The 25,000-nt window shown below is 39.3% G+C and overlaps 1 protein-coding gene across 1 annotated transcript; it reads right to left on the bottom strand.

The window, feature by feature from the left end:
• Positions 1–316: 316 nt before the first annotated feature.
• LOC127642354 (histone acetyltransferase KAT6B-like) lies at positions 317–23,220 on the bottom strand (the record flags this gene model as incomplete). The annotated part of the gene is given in 16 exon segments (XM_052124965.1): positions 317–5,159; positions 8,469–8,745; positions 10,441–10,483; positions 10,485–10,702; positions 11,873–12,029; positions 12,361–12,592; positions 13,392–13,485; positions 13,784–13,945; positions 14,403–14,544; positions 14,705–14,805; positions 15,269–15,390; positions 16,073–16,977; positions 17,508–17,640; positions 20,953–21,034; positions 21,223–21,338; positions 23,112–23,220. Coding segments are annotated over 16 exon segments (5,547 nt in total), but the record flags the coding sequence as incomplete, so codon positions are not given.
• Between the last annotated feature and the right edge of the window lie 1,780 nt (positions 23,221–25,000).

Below are 25,000 nucleotides of genomic sequence, written 5' to 3'. Positions count from 1 at the left end.
ACTCAAGAACTCAATCCAGCAGGCCTTGTAGAATTCAAATGAGAGGCCCAAAAAACAGAACTGATGGAGGTCAGTATTCCTGATGCAGCAATGCCACAGCAGACAGACTCACAGGATCATTAGTGCTGCTGACCTATAAAGTCTTCAATGATTAAGGTTGTTTGGTGATATCCTGTGAATTAAAGGAAACTAGAAGACAACCTGGAACATAATTGGAATATCAATTGCTCCCTCTGTATTTTTATTTAAGAAGTGTGGCTTTACAGTTAGTTCAACATTTAAGGGATGGTTTAAGTTTACTGATAAAGTATCAAAAATATTCAATAAAACCTTGCCAATACAATGCTTTATTCTTTTTATGGGAAGAAGTTGATCAGCTACTTTGTTTCTGGCGCATTTAAAACTGAAGCATGTCATTTCTGTGCCAGTAGTGCTACCAAACTCATTTGCAAGAATGAGGACCATTTTCAGTTATTGCAACAAACATTGTTTTTAAACAGTTTTCAAGAATACACCATTCTGCTGTTGATCAATCAGACATTCCCGCATCATACTCCCACCATTGGTTGAGTCAATATTGCAGTGTCGGGTTGGTCTGGATGTAAAAAAAAATAAATAATAAAAAAATAACTATTTTTATTATGCCAGAGAAAGTGTTAACAGTTTGAGGAAGTCAACCTATAAATAGATATTAAGCAAGGAAAAAGTTACACACTTCAGCTAAATTATTTGTGGGAACATGACTGTTGTTGATGCCATTGAACAAGTAAAAAAATAGCATTGTAGGTGACCAAACAAATTATTTTTAAAGTAGTTAAGAGCTTTTGGACATTCAACTATAAGAGCCTGCACACGCACGCACACCTAAAATTGGCTAATACAAATCTGGAGCCAAGAAGAGATACTCTTTTGGCTCTAGCACACTCCACAATGTATAGTGCAAACATTTTAAATTTGTGGACAAGAATATTGTTTGTTTTTACTGCTATGTGGTATTTGATTTATGCTCTATTGTAAAATTGTATTAGACATTTAGAATTAACATTATTGGATTTGTCTACTTAATCTTTCCATCCTCTACAGTAAAAAACATTTCTCTATTCAGGAAATAAGGGATTATGATCAAGTGCCCAGCACTCTAAAAAATTGTTTCCAACCATAACAATCCATTTGAAAATCTATTGGCTGTAATAGTTTCCTTCAAAAATGAAAGGGCAAAGTTTGTCACAATGATTAAGTGACCAAGAGCAGTTTCAAAACAGAGTCCCATACACTCTTATAAGTCTGTCAGTGGCTGATCATAATTTATTTTCTGCTAAAATGTACAGCATTTAAGTGACCGACTAAAAAGGTAACTCATAAATACACGACTGTTGCTCTGTTAATTAGTACAGTCAGGATATCCCTCTTACATCAAACTGCCATTCTGTACAAGTACAAAGGCTACAAAATAAGCTATACAAACAGACACAATACAATTTACCTTTATACATGCCATCTGTTTTGTCTATCAACAAGGCTACTGTTCTACATTTCAGTAAAATATAAATCAGATGGTTTATAAAAAAAAAAAAAAAAAAATCTACAGATGGAATGAAAATGTAAGTTTAAAGGCATTTCATAAAAGACCAACTTTGGAGTAAATTGACACTCATAATAATATTTTTGCAACTCTGCCCCTTGAAATGTTCTCATTTTCCCTTCCCCCATTGATTTAGATTTCTACATGTACAAATACTGACATTTACCATTCTTTGCTATTGTGACAGAAATTGCTTTAAAATTGTATAAAAACAGAAAGCTGCCTCAGGTAAAGAACTAGTTCTAAAGTAACAAATTATACACAATTCGCAATAGAACCTTCCAAGCTGAACATGACAATGTTTGAAATCTTTACAATATTAGAATCAACAAAAATAGTTTAATTTATTCCTTCCATATGAGGGAAACCTAAACAAGGCCATACATTTTATATAAAATTGCTTGCTATTAAGCACAACACTGTACAGTACTACTATGATGCACCGTCACTAACAAAGACGTTATAGCATGCTAAGTATAACCTTACATTTAAAAAAATATAAAAGTTGATTTACAATAATTTAAATAAAATGAAGGCATGAGTACAGACTTACATGTATAACCTTGCGATTGCTAAAGGTACATTGAAAAGGCTCTTCTGTCCAAAAAACATACAATGCAGGCACATTTAAAGGTTCCATAATGCAGTTTCCAACTTAGAGAATGTAAACTCCATTAAACTGCAATGCAGTTCAGTGGGAGATTTACACTTACACAAATGTTACATTTTTAAATCGTATTCTGTAAGGCTTCCCATAAATAGGGGAAAAAAGCTAAAATTTAGCCAATAAACAAAACTTTTTTGCATTCTTACCAAGTGCTGGTTCTTTCAGAAAGATCCATAAAAGCCAACAATAACAATGAAAATAAGAAAACAAAATACCTCAAGTCAACATCACAACCTTTTAATTTTCAGGTTGCTGATTATCGTCTCATATAAGGCCCATTTAAGGGTTGTTTGGACATGCCCGTATTCACGTAACCATGATGACCTGCTGAGCTGTACATCATATTTCCATGGGGAGGGGCCTGCATGGGCTGTTGTGGGTAAGGCTGAGTACCCATCATGCCCATCTGCATAGAGTACTGTGGAGATTGATTCATATAAGTATGATTGCCATGGTAGCCCCCATTCATCATGGGCTGTGTTACTCTATAAGTATTCATCGCATTAAGAGGTGCCATATTGACGTTAACGTTCATCGAGTTGACGTTGTAAGCCGGTGCAGGCATGAGGTTGACCCCCATGTTCATTCGCTGTGGAATAGCCAGCGTCCTACCAGGAGCCTGCATGGCTACAGTCTGAGGACCCCTTCCATACATCTGCTGCTGGTGGTGGGGCGGCAGAGGGGCTGACTTGGAGCGAATGGACACAGTGTGATGGTGGTGATTCTTGGGGGCCATTTGTGTTTGCAGTCTCTGAGAAGGGGCCAAGTTCATATTGGGGGTCGCCATGTTGCGCTGCAGCACCATGGGGGGTGGGGTCATGTTAGGGGGTGGAGTCACAGTAGCCTGTGACTGAGGGCCTCCACCCGTGACCGAGTGTGGAGGTTGAGACAGTGACACCAGGGCAGGATTGTGAGGACCAAGCTGTGTGGACAACGAGCCATTGTTGTTTGCATAGGATGTGATGGAGTGCGAGGCAGAATGGCTAAAGGGCAAGGGATGGTCCATAAGGGTATTGGTGAGCTGCTGGAGCTTAGCCAGGCTGAAAGTAGCTGAGTGTCCACCTCCATATTCTCCCTGTCCCATTCGATCATACAGACCTAGGTTGCTGGATGGGTTATTGGATTCTGGGATGTCAGGGAGTTGCATGGGTGGAGCGAAGCTAGTGGGCATGGAGCAGTGTGACAGAGGTTGCTGGTATTGATGTTGTGGATGTTGGTGATGTTGATGGTGTGGGTGGTGCTGATGATGGCTGTGGTGATGACTGTGGCTATGTCCATGCCCATGTCCATGCCCATTACCGTGCCCATGTGGATGGCTGGGCTGCCTCTCAGGCACACAACCTTGTGGAGACTTCACACTGCATCCCTGAGGGGAGCTCATGCTGGTTTGCTGGAGCATGCTGCAAGCGCCAGTATTGTTCACCACAGGACCGGCCATCTGCTGGGACACAGCACAGCTGCTCTGACCGTGGCTGCCACCGGAGGAGAGGTTGCCATAGGAACAGCTGCTCTGGGAGGAGGCACCCGTTCCTGCTCCTGAGCCACATATGCTGCTGCCCAGCGTGGAGTCATAACTGCTGGGATTCTCATAATTCTCAGTGGTGCTCTCGATGCTGCCTAGATCACTGAAGCCGCTGTCGACCACCTGCTGAGAATGGTCTGACACCGAGGGGACGTCCATTATTGGGCTGGTCTCCATGTTATTATGAAGCGAGTGCACAGAGACGGTGCCCTGATCGGGGCTGATCTGCGTGTAGCCACTTTCTAAAATGGACACGGCTGGACTGTTGACCGATCGTACGGATTGACTCGGGTGAGAATGGACCGAAGACAGAGGACTGCTGTGATCGGATTGCTGGCATTCATCAACAGGTGTCATGTGAGGACTCTGCTCAACGTGTACATACCTCTGTAGGCTGTGGCAGGCTTCTCGGGTCTCCACACAGTCCTGAAAGTGCCTATCCTGCTCTGACTCTCGAGTAAGAGACTGTACTGCCTGGGCGGTTTCCATGTCAATCTCAGGGGAGATGTTATGATCCTCTTTTATTGCAGGGGTCAATGGGCCCATATGCTTTTCGTCAGGCTTCTGACTGTTATCTTCTTCCTCTGATTCGGAGTCAGGTGGATGATCAGAGTCCACAGTGTCATCCTGATGCGCATCCAAGCTGGATGCACTTTCAGACGCAATCTCTGTTAAGCACTGAAGAGGTCCAGCAACAGGGCTTGGCTTCTCTTCAGAATCTTTAAGACCACTAAGAGTTGTAATTGGCTCAGAGTTTTCAGCAACGTCTCTTTCTGGTACTGGCTCAGAGTCCTCCATTCTCTGCTCGTGGCTATCATCTTCATCATCTGCATCGTGATCGTCCACATGAGTTGGTTCTGGCTCTTCGTCCTCATCCTCTTCTTCATTGTGTTCCCCAGAGCATTTATCAAACCTGCTTTCCTCTTCCCCCTCAGGCTTCAGGTTCTTGACATCCTCCGTATTCTCTGTTGACTGATCTGCATCGCCCACTTGATCTGGTGTTGTCTCATTGGTCTCATTAACACAGGGAAAATTTTCCACACTGTCAGACTTGTCTGTAGACTCATCCTCATTCACTTTGTGAGATACGAGCGGCTCATGGCTGTGGGCCTCTAAAACGCAGGTGTCCAACTCTGGGTCCTTTGGTCTGGGATCTCTGATGGAATCGCAAGGTACGGAGAAGGAAGCAGGGCTGGCAACCTGCTCCTCCTCTTGCTCCTGTTCCACTGTGACCATTGGTGTTTCAGGAGGCGTGTAGAGGTTTAGCTTAAAGCCCATTTTGCGCTCCTTCAGTCTCCATTTGGGAGGCCCTCGTTTGACACCTTTGGGCCAGCCTTTCTTTCGCTTTACAAGTCGAGGATTGTCCTTTTTCACTGCTTCAGAAACACCTAAAAATAAGATAAATTACATTTAGATTTCAAATATGCATTAACTGTTTAAGTGTAGAAAGAACAATAAAATTATGGTTCTAGCTCTGAATGCTGATATTCAACATACTGTTACAGTAATGCTACAATCTCTGATTTAGTAACAGTAAATGAGGTGAAACAAATGGGGCCAGATTCAGGAAAATCTTGTTTAAAAAAAAAAAAAAAATTCAGGATAAATTATACGAAAAATCAAGAAGGACCTAGGCTATAAAGTATACATCTTAAAAACTTTTGGGAATAAGAAACATTAAGTTAGAAAGTAAGAAATGTTTTGTGAATTTAGCACCATTAGCTGATCATTATTGTTGTAGCAGAGCAATGATCTGATATCTCAGATCTTGTATCGAAGGTATCCTCAAACTTTGGCCAGTGGGCCAATTATGGCAGAATCATCACGTTTTGACAGGCCCGCCGGCACTGGAAGTGCGAGACTGCTTTGGTGGCTTTTTACATGCCTGTAAGACTGACTGTAGCATGAGCCATTAGAATTCAAGTGCAGGATGTTAAGGAGCATATCATCGGTTTCACCCACTGAACGAGTACGCCACTTCAGGTTTGAGTCTGAATGAGTTAAGAATTCTCATTCATGCAGGAACGGAACGTACTGGTACACTTGTTCACAAACAAAATGCATGAATTAGTCATCATTAGAATTTGCTGAACAAGTAAACGAGAGGAGGCCATCACGTTCAGCAAGAAAATAGGCCAGAGGAATTATTAATAAAATGGAGTGATAACTTCTTACCTACTTTATTGAAACTCACAATACATTTTTTTGGCTAGTATATTGTCTTTTTTTGTATAGCTTGATAAAAAGTCAAGCTCTGCAGTTTACAGTATGATATGTATGCTTTGTTGATATTTGTAGGGAAATGCTTGATGCTTAAACGCTGCAGTGCTGAAGTATCGTAGTAGAATTGTTGAGAAGCAAATTTTAATAAATGATAATTAGACCTTTTACGACCATGAATAACTCTGCCTTTTCCTCCCACAAAATGTAAAAGACGGTAATTTGGCGCCATCTGCTATATTATCTAATATCAAGGACCACAATGGAAATACATTTTTAACTTTATTTTGTTATCCTTGATAATTTGAGTTGTGATTCATTTCACTTTTTATTGTCAAAAAAATAAAATTAAAAATACTGGCGCAAAAGTGCAATTTGCAGAAACGGACAATGAATGAACCAATATACTAATCTGAAAAAATATTTTTGGTGAACAGCAGGGCTCCAGACCATTGGCTCCTAAACTGACACATGAAGGAGCCAAATGGCTGTTTTAGTCGCCAAATCACAGATTTGTTCTATTTAGGATTGCTGTTCAGAAACACAATAGAAAGCTGAAGAAAAGACAGCAGATAATTTATCAAAGGTTCAATAAACAGTACATATAGTTAAGATACGTTTGCATTCCTTTTTGTCTCATAAATGTTCACACCCCTTTCATAATTTATACAAATGTGAGAGAGAATTTTTTTTATTTAGAACTGCTCTTCAGAATCTACATTACAGATATTTACATCACGAATAGTATGCATATAGTAGTGTGTTGTATTCTTGAGCATCAATAAATGATTGCACCTTGTGAAATAGTTGTGGACAATCCCACAATTGTCCTAAGTGTCAAAAGTTTGAAATATATATATATATATATAACACACACACACACAAACTCGTGACTCCAGGGGTGGTAGTCAACCACCTTGGTCGTTGAGCTACCAGGCCCCCTTTTTATTTACATTTGTGAGCCTAAACAGGAAATTATTAGGCTTCTGCTTTATTTACCCTTATACAAATTAACCATGGTTTCACTACAGTAAATAAAGTTAATCCATAGTTACCACACAATTAACCATGGTTACGGTTACAATATTACTGTAGTAAAACCATAGTTTCAGCACAAAAAAAACAAAACATGGTTACTACAATTTTACCGGTGTAAAACCATGGTTAATGGTTAACAATTACCCACAAACTCATCTTAAATTCACATGAAAATAAATCTAAAGGTGACATTTCTCATGTCTTTCTATCATAACCTAAACAAGGCACTGATACCTCTTGTTTGAACGAGCCTTGAGACAGCGCAAGCGCATGTATCTTTCAGCATGCATGTTAAGATGAGCAGAAGAAGAAATAGTTTCCATCCTGCATAAGTATTTATAGCCTAATCCTTTTAATTTCACATTGATGCTTATGATTATTTTTCTATTAAATAAAATGATAATATCTCTAGTTATATATAAATAAATAAAAATATGTTAGAATCGCTATTTTTGTGTGAGGATCAATATTTTTGATACAACACCAGTATCGGAAGTATAGATACTTCAGGATCGATCCGCCCATCTCTACTCATCACAACAGAACAGATGAAAAGCAGTGCGAGACACACTGGTGTGCACTCTAAAGATGTATTCAATAACTCACAAGATAATATATGATGAAACCGCATATGAATGCACACAAACTGACTGTCGCCAAATGGCGACTAGATTTTAAATTATTGTCGAAATCAATTATTTTTGGTCGCAGTCTGGGGCCCTAAACAGATTAAAAAGATTTGTCACTGAGATTAAACAAAATCTTCACCACTACTGGATAGAGCACTCATTACACATTTTTTGAGCCAATGGATGAATCCACTGATGTAAGATGAAGAAACATTTCACACAGATTTTAAGTTTCTTTTCTTGTTGGCCTACAATAGAAAAATGTAAAGAAAGTTCTGTTGAAATGACTGGACCTTTAGCCCCCTCTTCATCTTTTGACACGCACACGTCAGTTACAGAGATCGCATGTAAACAATGACAATGTAGGCCTAACTTGATGCAAGTTGCTAAGAAATGTATACATACAATAAAGTTACCAATGTTAAAATCATGTTCTGTGAATGGATTTTAATAGTAAAATTAATCCATGTAATAAAAACAGAAGAATAATCTCTGGCAAAAATACAGAAGACTCACTCTGGCCCCCCTTGAAAACATAGCAGACTGACCTGGCAGCTAAACGTTTGAGGATCAATGTTGTAGCAGAAGGATAGCACTTTATGAAATGACTTAAAATATTGTTTACATTTAAATGTGTATCCTTAATATTTCTATTATGTAGTAACCATTATATGTAATGTACTTAAGACAATCAATATTTTGAATGTGCCGCTGCACATCTTGCTTTACAGCAGATTTTACTGTGATTATATTCACAACAGGACAGCCTCACATACCTTATTGCAAATTAAATAACATTTATTGCTTTACCTTCCACATTCCCTCCTCCTTTACACTGATATGAGTGATTGTCATCTCTATGTCTCCTTGGTCTTCCTGGCCGACGCACAGCTACCCTCTGGCTCTTCTCCTCTTCCTCATCCTCACTGCAACCCCTCCTGCTGGGTTGTGCCAGAGGGCTTTCTACATCAGAGTTTTCGAATGGCTCATCTAGCACCTCTGTTCTCTCTGAGATGGTCTCTGTGGTAACGCTGCTGTTGATTCGTGTTCTTCTTCGCCCTCTCTTCCGTCGCAGAGTTGATGCCCGCTACGAAAGCAAATACATTTGCAGTGAGGCAATTCCCGTAGCTGTGAACATTTACTGAAATGCATATTACATGTTTGAGAAAAACTTGTGCTTGAGAATGGACTAAACATAGGGAGATGTCAAAGACAGTTAGACTTAACAACTATCATAGCAAGACTGGGGTACTTTTTTTGTGAAAGTGTCCCTGGTGCCCTCTAATCCAAAAAACAGAGGTTTGGTCGAGACAGATATGGTCATGGGTGATGCTAAACATAGGGGAATGTGGCTGCGTTGTGAATGGGTTGCTTCATGATCTAAATGCAAGGGTCCATCATTTAGACCACAGTGCCTGCACCACAGGCCATTCATTTGGAAAGCTTAGCCAGCCTAAAACCCCAAATGAGAGTGTGCAGGATCAAGCTGACCACAAGTCCCTCACAACATTCTCTCCCCTAGGCACAGCAGTATCCCAGTGCAAACAATCTGCAGCATTACTTGATGTAGAGCCAAGATTTTCCCCACACAAATCATGCAAACAGTATTGCTTAATTATGGATTTAAGGACTGATGGAAAGTCTGTCTTATCTTTTCCATTCGCTAACAAATATGCTTACTGAAAGTGATAGTTCACCCAAAATTGAAAATTCTCTCATCATTTACTCACCCTCTAAGATGTTTATGACTTTTTTCTGCAGAACACAAAGATTTTTTGGAAGAATATCTCCGCTCTGTAGGTCCATACAATGCAAGTGAATGGTGATCAGGCCTTTGAAGCTCCAAAAAGGAGATAAAGCCAGCATAAACAAACATTCACTGTACATCTTGCCATTGCAGTCTCTAGGCACAATCATGATTTCAATCTCGATTACTCTTCCTAGTGCCTGATGCATGTGCAGAGCACTAGATGGTGCTATGGGAAGTGTAATAGAGCTTGAAATCATGATCGCCAAGGAGACTGCTGAGGTCAAGATGTACAGTGAAAAAGGAGATACATTTTGGTCTGTCCTCACCCAAAACGAACTGGATCGCTTCAGAAGATATCGATTAAAGCACTGAAGAATGGATTATGTGGACATTACCTGCTTTTTGGAGATTCAAAGGCCTGATCACCATTTACTTGCATTCTGAGGACATACAGAGCTGAAAATCTTTGTGTGTGTTCTGCAGAAGAAAGAAAATCATACACATCTGGGGTGGCATGAGGGTGAGTAAATGAGAGCATTTTCCTTTTTAGGTGAACCAACCATTATACTGAAGAATATACCATGTGACCATTAAAGATACAAAGAAAGCAAGACAAGAAATGCATCTATTCAGAGTGAAACCACCCCAGATTAGAAATGAGCAAAATTACATATTTTCAAAACTGACAAGTCTTTAGGTTGACTAAATGACTAATCGACAAATCAGTCCTAATTAGGCCCTGTATTATTAGGCTGGCTTTGAGATCACCTGACCCCAATTCCAACACAATTTTATAGGGGTCGCAAGACTGGACTCTTTTTTGACATAACAGTACCTTTAAAACAATGCTGGTGGCAGGACCCTACATAAAAGGAAAAAAAAGATGCAACGGCCATACACATCTGTATGAATGTGTATGGCCATAGCAGCTGTGCTTTAAAAGGTGTAAATTTAAAAATGCAACTTTTGGAGAGGGTTTTACTATGCAAACTGTCCAACAGCATGCAAATCAAAGCACCTTATGATCTTTACCTTTCTCTTGAGACCTTGCCTAGACTGGGATTTGATTGAATTGATCATCATTTTCATCATCATCATCATCATCATCATCATCATCATCACTGCTACTTTCCTTGCTCACTTTGTAATCTTTCCTAGGGTTGTTTGCAAACAGTGGGTCTGAGTATCTTCTGCTGAAGTTCTTGCACTTGGTTAGCGGAGGTCTTCTGCTGGTGTATCCCAACCCTGCTGACAAGTTCATGGACGACACACTGCAGTCTGCATTCTCCCCTGCCTGTTATTCCAAACAAACACAAGCATAAGCTCGCCTAAGCCGATCTATACAGGCTGAAGGCAAGCAGACAAATAATAACTCTGTGATCTCCACTTTGCTTTAGCAGCGCCCCTGCAGTGCAGAGATTGTCTCTTGATTAGCCGTTGATCTCAGCAACATTTATTTTTAAGCGGCTGTGGAAGATTACATTTCATGGGACATTCAAAGGCATTAATAATACAGTGCTTTGATTTAGTTCATTCAGTAAGCTGGGTTACACTTGGAAGTACTTTCAGCTATCTCTGTGAACTCAGCCTGAACTCCTGAAACGCAAATGATGAGATAAATTTAGCACACAGGCATCATCTTGTGGCTAATAATGCAGAGCCTAGAAAGGAGTGAGTTACCTACACTCACCGTGATCTACCTATAGAATATGTGTCATTTAAAATCACAGACTGGATTTAGATATTGCCATCAAAACAGTCTATGATCATCTTATTGCGTTGGAGTTCAGTATTCTGCCCTGCAAAGGCAACACTTTCTGTTAAAATTTAGTTTTAATTGAGTTACCAAAATCTCTAAGACTATAATTTATCCTGTGACAGGTGGGTTTGGCTTAACTATGTCAATATTCACTGAAAACAGACACTATGGAAAATCCACATTTGGTTGAACAATCAAAAACCTTTGAAGCCTTTTTCTTAGTTTCAGTGCTGCCGTAGATATTGCGATTTGGCTTTGATGGGGTAATATTATGCAAAAAGGGTCCCGTTTCGTCAAAGGAGGACAATAAAGGAGCATTCTGCTAAATCTATTTTTCATTGCAACATCTGCGGCAAACAAGTTAACAATGCAGATAAAGATCGTAGTAATTTGATGCGAGACAGCTGTAATTGTGAACTAGGCAGCAAGTCACCCATTGGAACTCGTTGATCAAGGCTCTGCATATGCTTGGAAATATTCAGTTGATTTAAATAAATAGCTTTTTTTTTTTTTTTTAGCAGGGCCAAGCATGAAAGGTGCACTTTGAAAAGGTGGGTTCACTTACCCTGAATTAAAGCACACATTTTTAATATTAGAACACAATGTACTGGTTTAGAAAAACAACATAAAAAAAAAAAAATTCACTAACACTATGAGTGTTCATTAAGGTCCAAAACATCAATAGACCTATTAGCCAATGCCTACCTGTGGCCCAGCCCTCTGCAGTTCTATGGACGGGCTTCTGCAGACTGAAACAGGAGTCCAGCTCAGGCAGTCAGGGTCAACCTCATGAAATCGGGGCTTCTCTCTCAGTCTTTCCATGTGTTCTTGAATCAGCTGATGTCTTCGGATGATCACAAACCTAAACAATCATGCACAGAAACATGTTAGGAAAATGGCATTCAACAAACCACATAATAAATCTTTCCCATTGACATCAACTGTCTGCACACTGAGCTGTGCAGCACCTTTTACTTATGGAAAATACATTTGAATCCTTTAATGCGTGAGTTTATTATTTTTTATAAATAAAATGGGTTTTAAACAAAACAAAAAGTTAAAACATTTTTTTTAGAAAAACACTGCTGCACATTTTGTAATGTTTCCAGTAATGTCTGTGAAGATAATATACTTCACTATGAGCTTGTGAATTGTCAGATTGACAGATAGCACAACAACTCAACCCAACCCACCTGCCATCCTGGAAATCAATCATGTTGAGCTGCTGAAGTGTGGTAGCGATGTCATGTGGACACATGCCCGTGGCTCGGCTCAATCTCCTGATGCTGGCACTCTTATCTGGGTGGTTGTGCAGGTACTCCAGTATGACACTTTTCCAATAAGCCAAGTAGGACAGACGACCCAGATCAGATAGAGGCTTCTCTGGGGAGCCGGCCTGGCCCTCCAGTCTGGAAAGTAAATAACCTGGAAAGACAAAGACAAAGAGATGATGAAACAAGATTGCTTATGAGGGTTGTTGTCAGATCAAGTTTGAGTGTCACTTTGACAAAACATGAAACAGCTCAATCCCAATTTAAGACATCACTCAATCCTTATCTGCAATCTCTTAAGATCTAGGGGCAGATTTCACAGGCTTGAACTGAATACTATTCTACATTTAAACAAATGCATGTTTCTCTTCAAAGGCAAAAATGGGGCCAGTTTTGGCTCCTCTAAAAAGTCTGTCAAAGGTTAAAGTGCATAATGGGAGGCAATCAGCATAAATAAGGGACACAAATAAGTGTGCATTACATTAACAATTAAATGAAAGCATGGCAAGAGAAAATGGCAATGATCAAGCGCATATTTTTTTTAACCATCTTTTGATTTGATTGCTCAAAGTTCTAACAGATAGCATAAGCAAAGTCAGATATATGTAATAAGACTGAAAATTTACAGATGCTCAGTAAACAGAAATTATTTTAGTCTTTTGCATTTCCATACTATATGCAAGAGTTCAGCTAATACTAAACAGAGCACAAATCAAAATCAAAACATTCACAAGCAAACAAATGATCCCATAACATTCATTGTGTTTAAGGGCATGCTATCCTTTAAATAACAGATTACAATGAAAAAGACACCACTAGGCATTCTTTGTGTATATGACTGTATAGTTTGAAACAGATCCTTTTTTTCCTTCAATGCAGCACAGAAACATTTGTTCATGATGCATTGTTCACATCCCATAACACCTCAAAAACCAGTTAATGAATAAACTTACTAAAATCAATGAGGAATCTCCCAAATCCTTGCCTTTGGTACTGAGGCATGATCATTATGCAGGAGACATTGTACTTCTGCTGGCAAAGCTTTTCCTGTGGGGGAGAGAGAGAGAAATAGATAGTGTGTGTCAGTGCACTGCCAACGCATGCAATTCACTGCACCTGCCTTTGTCCTCAATTGAACCAAACACCACACAAACCCTCCAAACACAATGCAGAAATGTTCAGAATCCACTGTACAATAAATCCTATCTTAAGCAACCCACAATGTGGCAAAATTCAGAGCCGTTGTTATTCTGATATACTCACTCTTAACAATTTCAGATTATATATATATATTTTTAAATATATATTTCTTAATAATATCTGATAAAAAGCTGGGGTATAATACCTTTGAGAAGTATCCGACAAGATGACAGCCCTTGTCATCTTTCTGTGTTAGAACATAGAAGAGAAAAGGCTCCACATCGTAATACAGAGTCTTGTGGTCCAGAAAAAGCTTTGCCAGCAAACAAAGGTTTTGGCAGAAAATTTTGCTGATATTTCCATCAACCTGAGCAAATAGGAAACAAAAAAGAGATTAGATGATGCAATCAGGTAGGTGATTCTAATAATTAACACCAATAATAACAATTAGCTGTTGACCACAAAGCAAACACAAATGAACTACAAAACTCTGAAGTTTCACACATGTGAAAATAACATTTCATATACACACAATAATCAAGACCTTTCACACTTTTGGAAGCTTGCAAGGATTTTCATGCAATGTATTCTGTTTATTGGATAAATAAGATGCTGTGTCCCAGAAGAACTGGCATAGACTGACATGATATATTCATGGAGGTCCAGTTCTCATTCATGATCGTAAAATGTGTCTTTCGAGGGGTTAGGTGCTTCATAGCCTTTGATCTCTGGACATGCCCCTCTTGTCCTCATTACAAATGCAGATAAGATAAAATTAGGATGCGGATGAAGTTGTGCATGAAGATTTAAGAGGCAGAACTGACCTCAAACACAGAGAGGTTACCCTTCCTGTAGATCTCATTAGCTGGCGGATGAAACCACCCACATTTCTTTGAATGCCTCAGCAGAATGTCCTGGTTTTTCATGTACTTTAAGCAGAACTCGCACAGATAAAGCTTCAGTAATCTGAGGAGGCGAGCAGCAATTAATAAAAAATGTAGGCTAAAATACAACACCAGGGAGAATCTTTAAATCATACTCTAGTTTGCACTCGCTTAAGGCTGTATATATGGCAAATATTGTGAAAAATTAATTCAGCAAGATTCTAACAGCAGTTCAGATTTACCTTAAATATTCTGGAGGGTATGGTGAGGAATACCAGGTTTGTATTTCATATTTCCCAAACTCAATCAAGGGAGGGGATTGTCCTTGATCACCGCCGGATTTCTGTTTGAAACGAATCACAAGAGATAAGCAGAATTTAATTGAAACTTTAAATGGAATTAGATTTTTACATGATGTAAAGTGTATGCTTAGTGCTCATGATGTTGCTATGTGGTTGCTTGAGCATTGTGAGATGGTTGCTTACTGGCCAAAGTCAACAGTGCTCTTTATAACATTCTGGTCCCTGGATATGGCTAGATTCTACATAAGTCTATGTGATTTTATAGTTTAATTACAGTGTCTGTCAGATAAAAATCCAATAAAAAAAAAAGCAATAGGACCTATCTCACTAACAAGCCACATAATTTGACACATCAATCATGTCTGTAGCACAAATGGTGCAAGACGGGTTATGCACTGAATATTCACACCTCAATGCCAAGTATGAGCAATAGTAATAGTGATGCTTGCCTTAGCCAGCACCACTAATTAATGAATAGAGATTTGTTTTTTGTTCTCTCCTCACCTTTGCTGTAAGCTCCTTGATGTGTCTGAACAATTTCAGATCTTCCTCAGCCACGTGGTCATTGAGTAAAGTTATCCTTCCTTCCTGTTGCTCTCTTCTTAAGCATCTATCTGCAGTAAAAGCTGCAAGAGTCCAGAGAAAAAAACTTTAGATATCGATGTTTAAAACAGACAAGAGTCTATTTATAAAAAATAAAAAAAAGTTGCTGACTAAACCCCAAACCTTATATGCATGAGCACTAACTTCCTGCTTAATAACACAGCATTCATTATCACAACTTCTAAGAGATACACAGCATGCAAATCACTGAAGTCATGGAAGGGCAGCAGATAGGAAAGGCTCATATCAACATTGCTGGCCAACACACCAACCTCAAACCGCTAACCGCACATCAGGTTGTTTCTAGGCAACGGTACCCTCTAAACAAATACACCATTTGTGCAGAGGTTGAGAGGGAACAAAACCATGAGCAAGGGTCATTTGAAATGCAAACACTTTACATTATAGTGCTTGTTACTAAAGGGAAAAAGCATCAATCAATTCGGTTTGAGAGGGAGATGTGACCAGCATGAGGACTTGAGCAGAGAGGAAATCTAAATACTTGGAAGGATTTAGTGGCTTCAGAATTAATACAAATGATTGATTATGCATTATTGCAATTATTAATGCAGAGATGCAGTATTAGTTATACAAAATTAAAATAAAAAAAAAAAACCCCACTTATTTTTGATTCTAAAAACTAGGAAGATGAATTAAGATGGAAAAGCTTGCTGGCTGTTTGGAAGTTCAGGCCCCTGTGCTTACCATGGTTTGGGTCAGGTTTAACTCTTCCATCTGCCAATCTGCCCTTCCCTGGTGTGGTGTGCTCCCTCTGCGGGGAGGCCTTAAACCTAAACCTGCCTAGCAGCTTGTGCTTTCTCAAAAAGGGAGTTTGTTTGAAATGGAGCACCGACTTAAATGGTCGGCCCTGCTTGGGTGGCCATCCTGAAGCCGAATTGGACAGGGATGCTAATTTACTCACGAAACCCTTGACGGGCTTCTTTCCTTGAAGATGAAGGGACGTTTTGGGTGAGGTGGAAGTGTCCTGGGTGCGCCGCGCACGCTTTGGGGGTGCGTAGCTGGGGAGTCCCTTTTGCCGGGAAAGTCCCTGAGTGGTAAAGATATGAGAGAGTCCATCAAAGAGTCCCTTCAGCTGGTTGTTGCCTGGGAGGCTGCTGAGGAAGTGGCCACTAGACTGGGAGGAGGAGCTGTGCGGAGAGTGGGCAGAGGAGGGTGAGGAAGACTGGACGGGGTTCAGTGAGATGGGGCTGTGTCCTTGCGAAGGGGAGGGGGTAAGGAGAACGCTAGATGGAGCATTTAACCTTGCACCTGGTGCCGTCGAGCTGGAATGGGGTTCACGCCGCCGTTTCCGATAGCCACGCTTCCTGGCCTTGTGCTGATTCGTGGAGCCCGACGCCTCAGCGCGCAACCGTCGACCCAAGGGTGATGGTGTGAAAAATTTGGAAAGCCCATCTATGAGACCTTTGGTTTTGTTGTTGCATGGGGGCAACATGGTGAGGGTGGGTGTGAGGGGGTCAGTGGGACTCCTTCCGACTGTGGTGGGTATAAAGGTGCTTGATGAGGGTGGGGTAGAGAAAGTGCTTATGGAACCCCTACCATGCCGTTCTTTGTCAGACAGCTCAACGGATACTGGACCACCACTGTCAGACCTGTAAAAGCATGAGACGGTTCATTTAAAACATGCCACACAAAAGAATGGCAATCTGTGTGTACATCTCCACTGTCATTAATGAAAGGCCTAAGCCTTGATTCGAGAGCCTGATTTCACAGCTTCAGCAACACATTCCACCATGTCTATCAGTGCTCATAAAAACTTTAGGAAGGATGTAATCCTAACAAGTCTTGCTCATTTAAAATCTTACTGCCCCAGACTCACCCAGTCCAACTGACAGCATTCTGACTGAGCTTTACTTCACAGCCAGACGTTAAAAATAGACTTCAAAAGAATGCCCAAGGCTGAAAGTACATTCTAGCAGCCATGCTAATTTTAAACCTTTGGATGAGAGGGTATGAAAGCCTACATACATTCTCTGAAGTAAAAAACAGCCAAGGTTGTAAAGGACAAAAACCAGAGTAGGGCATCAAATAAGAACATTAACAGTTTAGGTAACATGCATTTATATAAGATCGGCAAACTTAAGCCTGAAGCTTAACGAACAAGATAGAGACAGTATCGTACATTGTTGGATGTGCTAGATTTTTTCTTGGCCTTCCTGGCTTTGCATATCGCCTTTTGATTTGGGCCGCTGTCTTGTGTAGCAACCGTTTTTCCTCCTGCTCTTTTGGCTTGCATACTTGGCAGATCCACATTCCTAGGGGAGGTCCGGGGGGGTGGGGAGGGTGAGAGACAGAAAGAGAAAAGCATTGAGAAATAGTTCATGTTTGCAGACATGATACTTTTCAAATATTTATTTGTAGTGCTCAGCACTCCTCTTTCTTTAGAAGGAACTGAGCCAAGGAAAACAAGCTTTCTACAGGTAACTGTCAAACAATGAAAGGGTAAATAAATGACTTTGTTGTTGTGTGGGAAGCCTTTTTCTGACATGGGTTCAGTCTACTCATCCCTGTAAAAGGCAAGGTAGCATAATAAACTCATATAAACATAACAAACTTTCCATTTTTGACATGAATAACGATTGAATGATTTGCCATTAGTTAAAATGACGCCCAATAACTTCTCGTTATTTGTAAAATAACCAATAGGGTCAGTCACAAGACAAAAAATATTCCATTTAAATTGCGTGCTTATATGGCTTTACATTTCTGATGTTGATCCTGTGCTGGCCAACATAATACATTTACGCAGAAGAAACTAAAAAAAAAGTGTGTGGAAAAGAGCTGGAGATTTTTTGAATCTGAGCTTTAAAAAAAACATTTGAATGGCCAGAATTATCCCGAGTCGATCTGCATTTATTTTCATTATGGAATTAAAGCCGTCTGAAATCTTGGAAATGTTTTGTGAGATACCGACCCTTATGCTAAAAAAATATAGTGCTTCAGTTTGAAATGACACAGACAGACTTAATTTCAAAATATTTGGACGCCCAAAGATGTCATGCATGATTATTGATACCAGTGATTTGACATCGATCTTTCTATCCTTCTTTGTATAAGTGTGTGTTTTTGTTATGGCCTTTTCTTTCACCCAAAACTTATAAATGATAGTTCACCCAAAAATTAAATATTATCTTATTTACTGACCCCCATGCCATCCCAGATGTGTATGACTTTGTTTCTATAGCAGGACACAAATTAAGATTTTTAGAAAAATATCTCTGCTCAGTAAGTCCATACAATGCAAGTGAGACTTTTGTAGCTCCAAAGATTAAATAAAAGGTAACAGAAGTAATCCATATTAGGGATGGGCATGAGTGAAAGCAATAAGTGATCATGAAAATGCCTCACATAACTTTTCACTAAATGACATTAAGTGACAAATATACCGATCAGCCATATCCTAAACCACATGCCTAAAATTGTGAAGGTCCGCCTCGTGCAGCCAAAACAGCGCCAACCCAAATAGCATTCCGAGATTATATTCTTCTCACTACAATTGTACAGAGCGGTTATCTGTGTTACCATGTACTTTGTCAGTTCAAACCAGTCTGGCCATTCTCCATTGACCTCTCTCATCAAGGCATTTCCATCCTGATTTGGTGGCATGAGGGGGACCTACACAATATTAGGCGGGTGGTTTTAATGTTGTGGCTGATCGGTGTATATACAAACATGTGTATAACAGGGGCATAATTATACATTTTGAGATGAATTACCTTAAGATTTTCAGCGATACATTGATTGTCAACAGAGACATTTCATAGCAACTAAACTGATAATGGCTGATGCAATGCTAGCGTTTGTTCTACAGGTTTACGATAATCAAAAGAAAGTTTAATCCACCATGTTTTAAACATCAGTTTAAACGTTTGCTAAACAAGTTTTATTGTCATATAATGTAGAAACTTTGACTCATTGTATATTATTTAATAAAAGTTAAGGTTTAACATTGACTGTAAATCTCTCTCGGTGCCAATATGTCACACACCTGCATTTCAGCAAAATCAGAGCTGAAGATTACCGCACGAGTAGAAGTCTAACATAAAGTGGCTTTCCATTGCAGTTTTCTCAGTATGAAGTTTAAAATTCAGAGTTAAATGGGAGTAAGCATGAATCACCACAGCAACAAACTCCAACAGAGTGCAACGTGACATTCTGTAAGGGGCAAAGACAGTGCGCCAAACTCTAGAGAAGCGCACGCATACACACACAAGTGATGCTACTTTTTTCCACATCTTGATGAAGCAGAATCTTCTAAATTATTTTCAACTTAACACAGCGTTTTAAAAATGCTATGGTTATGGTGTCTTCAGTCACGCCAACCACAGTTTGTAGATACATGGTTCAGAAACATTGGTGCACACCTAATAAACTTATTATGGAAACCTGAAGGAAGAACAGACACGCATGTTCGGAGCATTGTTTCAATTAATTGGCTAGCGAGTCTTTACATAATGACAAAATATCATGCATTATATTTAGATAATACTCCCTTTTGTACATATTGTAACAGATTACATTATAACAGCCTATAATAATGAACAGATACTGAAACAACAACATGCAATGCAGCAGCTAAAGACATATAACATACAGTATATGTATACGATATATGTTCATGTCTATATACCCCCCAAGTACTTGAGTACACAAAATCCCAAATCCATATGACTTCAGTAGTTAAGTCCATATCTTCAGAAGCAATTTAATAGATGTGGGTGAGACACACACAAAAAAAAAAGTACTTTTTTACTCAATCTCCACTTTAATGTTCACTTTCAGATGTGAAAGCGAAACTAAACAGGCACCACGTGTGCCTTTCAGATGTAAAAGTGAAAGGGAAGATTTGGTGTAAAAAAAGGATTTAAATTTTGATCAGTTTCTCACCCACACCTTTTGAAGATATGGATTTAACTACTGGAGTTTTATGGATTACTTCTCTGTTTCCGTTATGTGATTTTTGGAGCTACAAAAAAAGTTCTGATCACCATTCACTTGCATTGTATGGACCTACAGAGCTGAAATATTCCAACTAAAAAATAGAACTAAAATATTTGTTTGTATTCTGCTGAAGAAAGTCAGTCATACACATCTGGGATGACATGAGTAAATGATGAGAGAATTTTCATTTTTGTGTAAACTATACCTTTAATACCCAAATGGAATTTCTCATGGCAGAATGTCAGCTCCCTCCAGCAGTTACACATATACAGAACTGAAAGCTTTAGTAAAATAATCTTGTTCTGGTCTATCAAAACACTTTATGATGCCATTCCCTTTTTATCTTGGCACTTACATGCCCATTTCCAACAAACTGCCATTAACTAAAAAGGAAAAGCACAGTCATTTGCAAGCCAGAGGCGAAATCATTAACAATGAGAAAGTCAGACTGAATGTGAGTGGGTGAGAGAGAGAGAGACCCACACTAAATAGTGCAGGACGCAAGGTACATATCGCCTTACTATTGTGCAACTAGAGCCCTTTGTGTAATGGCACATTTAAACAGCTTCACCTTGAGAATGGAAAAATCCACAAAAAAACACAGGCAAACAAAAGGCATGATGTACCTTTTGGCATTCTGGAGAGCGGTGGGTCACAACACTCCATGTGAAAACCCCTGTCACAGGAATCACAGAAGAGCATCTCATCCTGATTCCAAAAATATAGAAAAATATGTTAGACATGCCAAAACATAAAAGATAAAATATACACTTTAACCATACCACACAAGCAAACATACTGCAGTAAAACAGTCAATCCTGGCAGTAGAGAAGATGACAAAGTGTCAGTGAGCAGGAACTGGGCCAAGGCCATCAATACATTCGAAAATAACTTACAGCATTCTTCCCCTGAATCTGACAGGAACTGCATGTTTTGCATTCAATGCATTGCCACCGCAGAGCTTTGACATTTGCAGTCAAATCAGTGGAGAACTTCAGACACGATGGATGGCCTTTGAGGAGAAATTTGGAAAAAAACAACAAAAAAAAAAAAAACAGACTTTAGAGAGAGTATACTGATTCCTTCAGTCCTTAGAATATGCTCAATTAAAAAGAGTGGCATTACCTAATCCTTTAACTTTGGCAGGAAAGCACAAAAGCTCTTGGTGAAACATTACAGGATAAATGTTAACAGAGACTTAATCAAGCGGAGACTTAACATTCTCAGCACGTCAAAGCGAAACAAATGAAAGATGCCCCAAATGTGGATCAGTTAAATATTTACACATTGCATCAACAATGCAAAGAGCCATGCGTGAAGACTTTCCAAAATCAGTGTCTAAAAGCACGGTATTATCAAACACTTCTGTGCAGCTAATTAAAGATAATTTGATATTAACGAGGCAGAAACAGTACTCTCGTACACTGTAATGGCAGTCGATCCATTATAGTCATGTAAAAGCGTGCACTCCTGTCCCTTAGGGCTGCGAACCAGCTGCGATTTACAGTGGGAGCATATTTTCTAGACTTTCATGAACACTTAATGAAAACCACCTCTGCATTGTTAAGTCAAACTCAGCCATAAAAATGTCACTGAGAGAACAATTCCTTGTGGCATTTCAAAATTATTGTACAAAACAAATTATGACATAAGAGCAGGTAATTTAACAGGAACATGCCAATTCTGTCTGGAGGACGGGAACAAAATAAATGAGACTGTCCTGCTTCATGTTCACATGCGTGTTTCTTTCAATCACATCTAATAAACTGCACACATTTCAGCCTGAATCAATCAATGACTGTGGAATGCCCTTCTGCCATTACTTTTCTACAATACACACAACAATTCTATCCATTTAAAAATAACTTCAGCCTCCAAGCCCTCCCGAGATATTTTGCCACAATTTTGAAACATATTACCCTGAAAAAAGTATTCACAAACAAGATACCCATCACAAAAAACACCTACATAAATGTGAGCCATCACCAGTCTCCATTGCACACAGATGTGGATGATCTCAGACAACTGGGAAAGCCCTTGACAAATCATTCTGTTTCCCTCCTACCAGGGTTTGACACTGGGGGATTTTACAAGTGGTAACTGAGGAATATATAGGTGGTATTTTCTTCTTTTCATGCAAGAACTTGAATAAACAAATATCAATTTTAATATTCTTCTTTGACATTTTCAGAATAGCATCCACAATTCACATGAATATATGCATTATCAGTTTAAATGTTTAATAAAAAGGTTTAACAGTGTTAATCAAATTAAAGTAGTTGGGTATTTCTGGCAATATTCATCTATGACTGTCTTTATCCTACCTCATCATCTGTCTGGACACTTCCTGTGTCGTCTAATATTCCTACACGTCTCGGTCATTGACTGTGATATCACATGATTATATGATGTACATGACCTACACTGTCCCTGGTTGAAAAAAATACTGTACTACTAAACATTCTGTCTCTGTATTTCCATCTGTGTATCTGTCTAGGCAATAAAAATAAGTACTTAAGTCAAAAAACAGCCTTTTGTCTTTTTTATTGAGATATTATTTTTTAGCAAATATAACACGATGTGTAATTTGCACAATTCTTTACAGTTAAGCAAACACAGTCTTTGCTTTGATTTCAGCCAAACGGTTAGTTATGAAGTCCGAGTCAAACTTCAATAACAACCAATAACATTCCAACATGATGATAACTTTTGGCCAGTTGGCACAGACAATGCAATATCCACATATGGGCTTGGGTCAGGCTGAGAGTTCAAACATAGGTCTTACCACTGCTCCCACAGTCAGCACAGGACAGCAGCTCCTCTGGCCTCTTGTCTCGATTTGACTCCTTTGTGCCCAAACAGAAGCTGCATATGGGTATGGGGTCAGCACGTGGCTAGAGAAAGAAACAAAAAAGGCAAAAATATTCACTTTATTTTGACTAGTCGAAGGTTTTGAGTTAAACAATCATTTTGAAAGAAACTTTTCTTTAAAATCCTCCTACATCAAAGCAGCTTGTGGAGTGGTACCGATTACAAAGTCGAGATGTTTAACCCGATAAAAAGCAACAAGAGACTACTGCAGCGAAATACTTGCACACCATGTGAAACAACATTAAGTGCAGTGTCTCAATATGGTCACAATTGTTTAAAATATTTGAGCAATTCATAATTATTTACAAAAATAATTTGAAAAACACGCTTTTCATAAACTTTCTTAATTTATACAACATAGACATGCACCCAACTTCAACACTTGATTTCACAGATGTATTTAGGACCAAGGACATGGCTTATTCATGGCTGTTTAATTCTAATTTTTTCCTCGTAAGGAAGACTTTCTACGACAATATTAGCACCGTCTGCCATCGTGCGCAGTTTCACCCGTACGACGCTAGCCTAGCCTACTGTATGAATGAATGAATGAATGAACGAACAAACGAACGAACGCTCTAAAACAAAATATATTAAACTTGGTAAAACTGAAACAAGGAATGTGGTGTATAATTGTGTGAAATGTATTATGCAAATTGACTAGCAATTTCGCCAAACAAATATAAAGAAATAGGTTGCAGCAGTTTGTCTTTCAACTACACTTGAGAAATCTGCGATGGGACTGAGCGAGAAATAGCTTCAGTGACTTCTTATAGCACAGATTCGCTGTCAATCAAAAGGAGATGCAGTCTTTCGACAGATCCTCCAATCATCACGCTGAAGCCCGGAGTCCGGGCCAGCCCACTCCTCATTCACCCCAGAGACGCTGAGCGTCCGTGGGCGGACATAATCGCAGCATTTATCCAATGACCGTCTATTTTCGAGCACTGAAAAAAACTGTTCAGAGCAGCCCCGTTGAAGTCAATGGACGCTCGGCTTCAACAGGGAAATGTACTGACGCTACGGGAATGTATGAGAAGTAAATCGAGTCAGCCGACCTGCTATATGTAATGTAGCTGATTCTGAACAAACTCGTCTTCGAGATGAACGTGTTCTAACGCATTTTTAGTCAATAAATTGTTTACACAATAGTACATATTTGACCATTATTTTTTTGACATTATGGAAGCTGAGCTTCCCTTGCAGTCTTAAAGAAATCCCCACTGCTGTCAACTGCTCTGCAACAGCTGAAAACACTCACCCCACGCGCTTGGAGAAAATACAACAGTGCCGTGTTTTCACTCTGAAGGATGCATCGAAAGAATATGATTTAATTAAATAAATGAATGCGAAGTTTGATAAATCACATTAGGTCATATCAAGATTCCTCTTTTTCTGCCCATACATTTAAGACCTCTTTAAACAAAAATTAAGACTTTTTATTACCTTAAATTTAGGAAAACTTAATTTTAACACATTTTAACATTCTAAGGATCCGTGGGAACCCTGTTTTGGGATGCACATAAGTGGGGTCGTACCCCAGATTGAAGCGTAAATGTGCAAATAATCAAAAACTGGTTAACCATGATTTTTTTTCTCAGACAGTGATCTAACCATCAAAAACTCACACCACGGCATCCCTAAATAGTGGCAGACACAATAACCCGGTAGAAATCTGACAACTGGTATACATTTTTAATTAGCATCTTTATCGCCATTATGCAAAATCGACACTGTGTGGCAAGAAATGTACACCTCATATTGAAGACTTTTTATGACCTTACATTTTGGGTAAACTGATTT

Source organism: Xyrauchen texanus, unplaced genomic scaffold, assembly GCF_025860055.1.
Source record: "Xyrauchen texanus isolate HMW12.3.18 unplaced genomic scaffold, RBS_HiC_50CHRs HiC_scaffold_562, whole genome shotgun sequence".
Classification (NCBI taxonomy): Eukaryota; Metazoa; Chordata; class Actinopteri; order Cypriniformes; family Catostomidae; genus Xyrauchen; species Xyrauchen texanus.
This window is presented reverse-complemented; position numbering and strand designations above follow the sequence as displayed.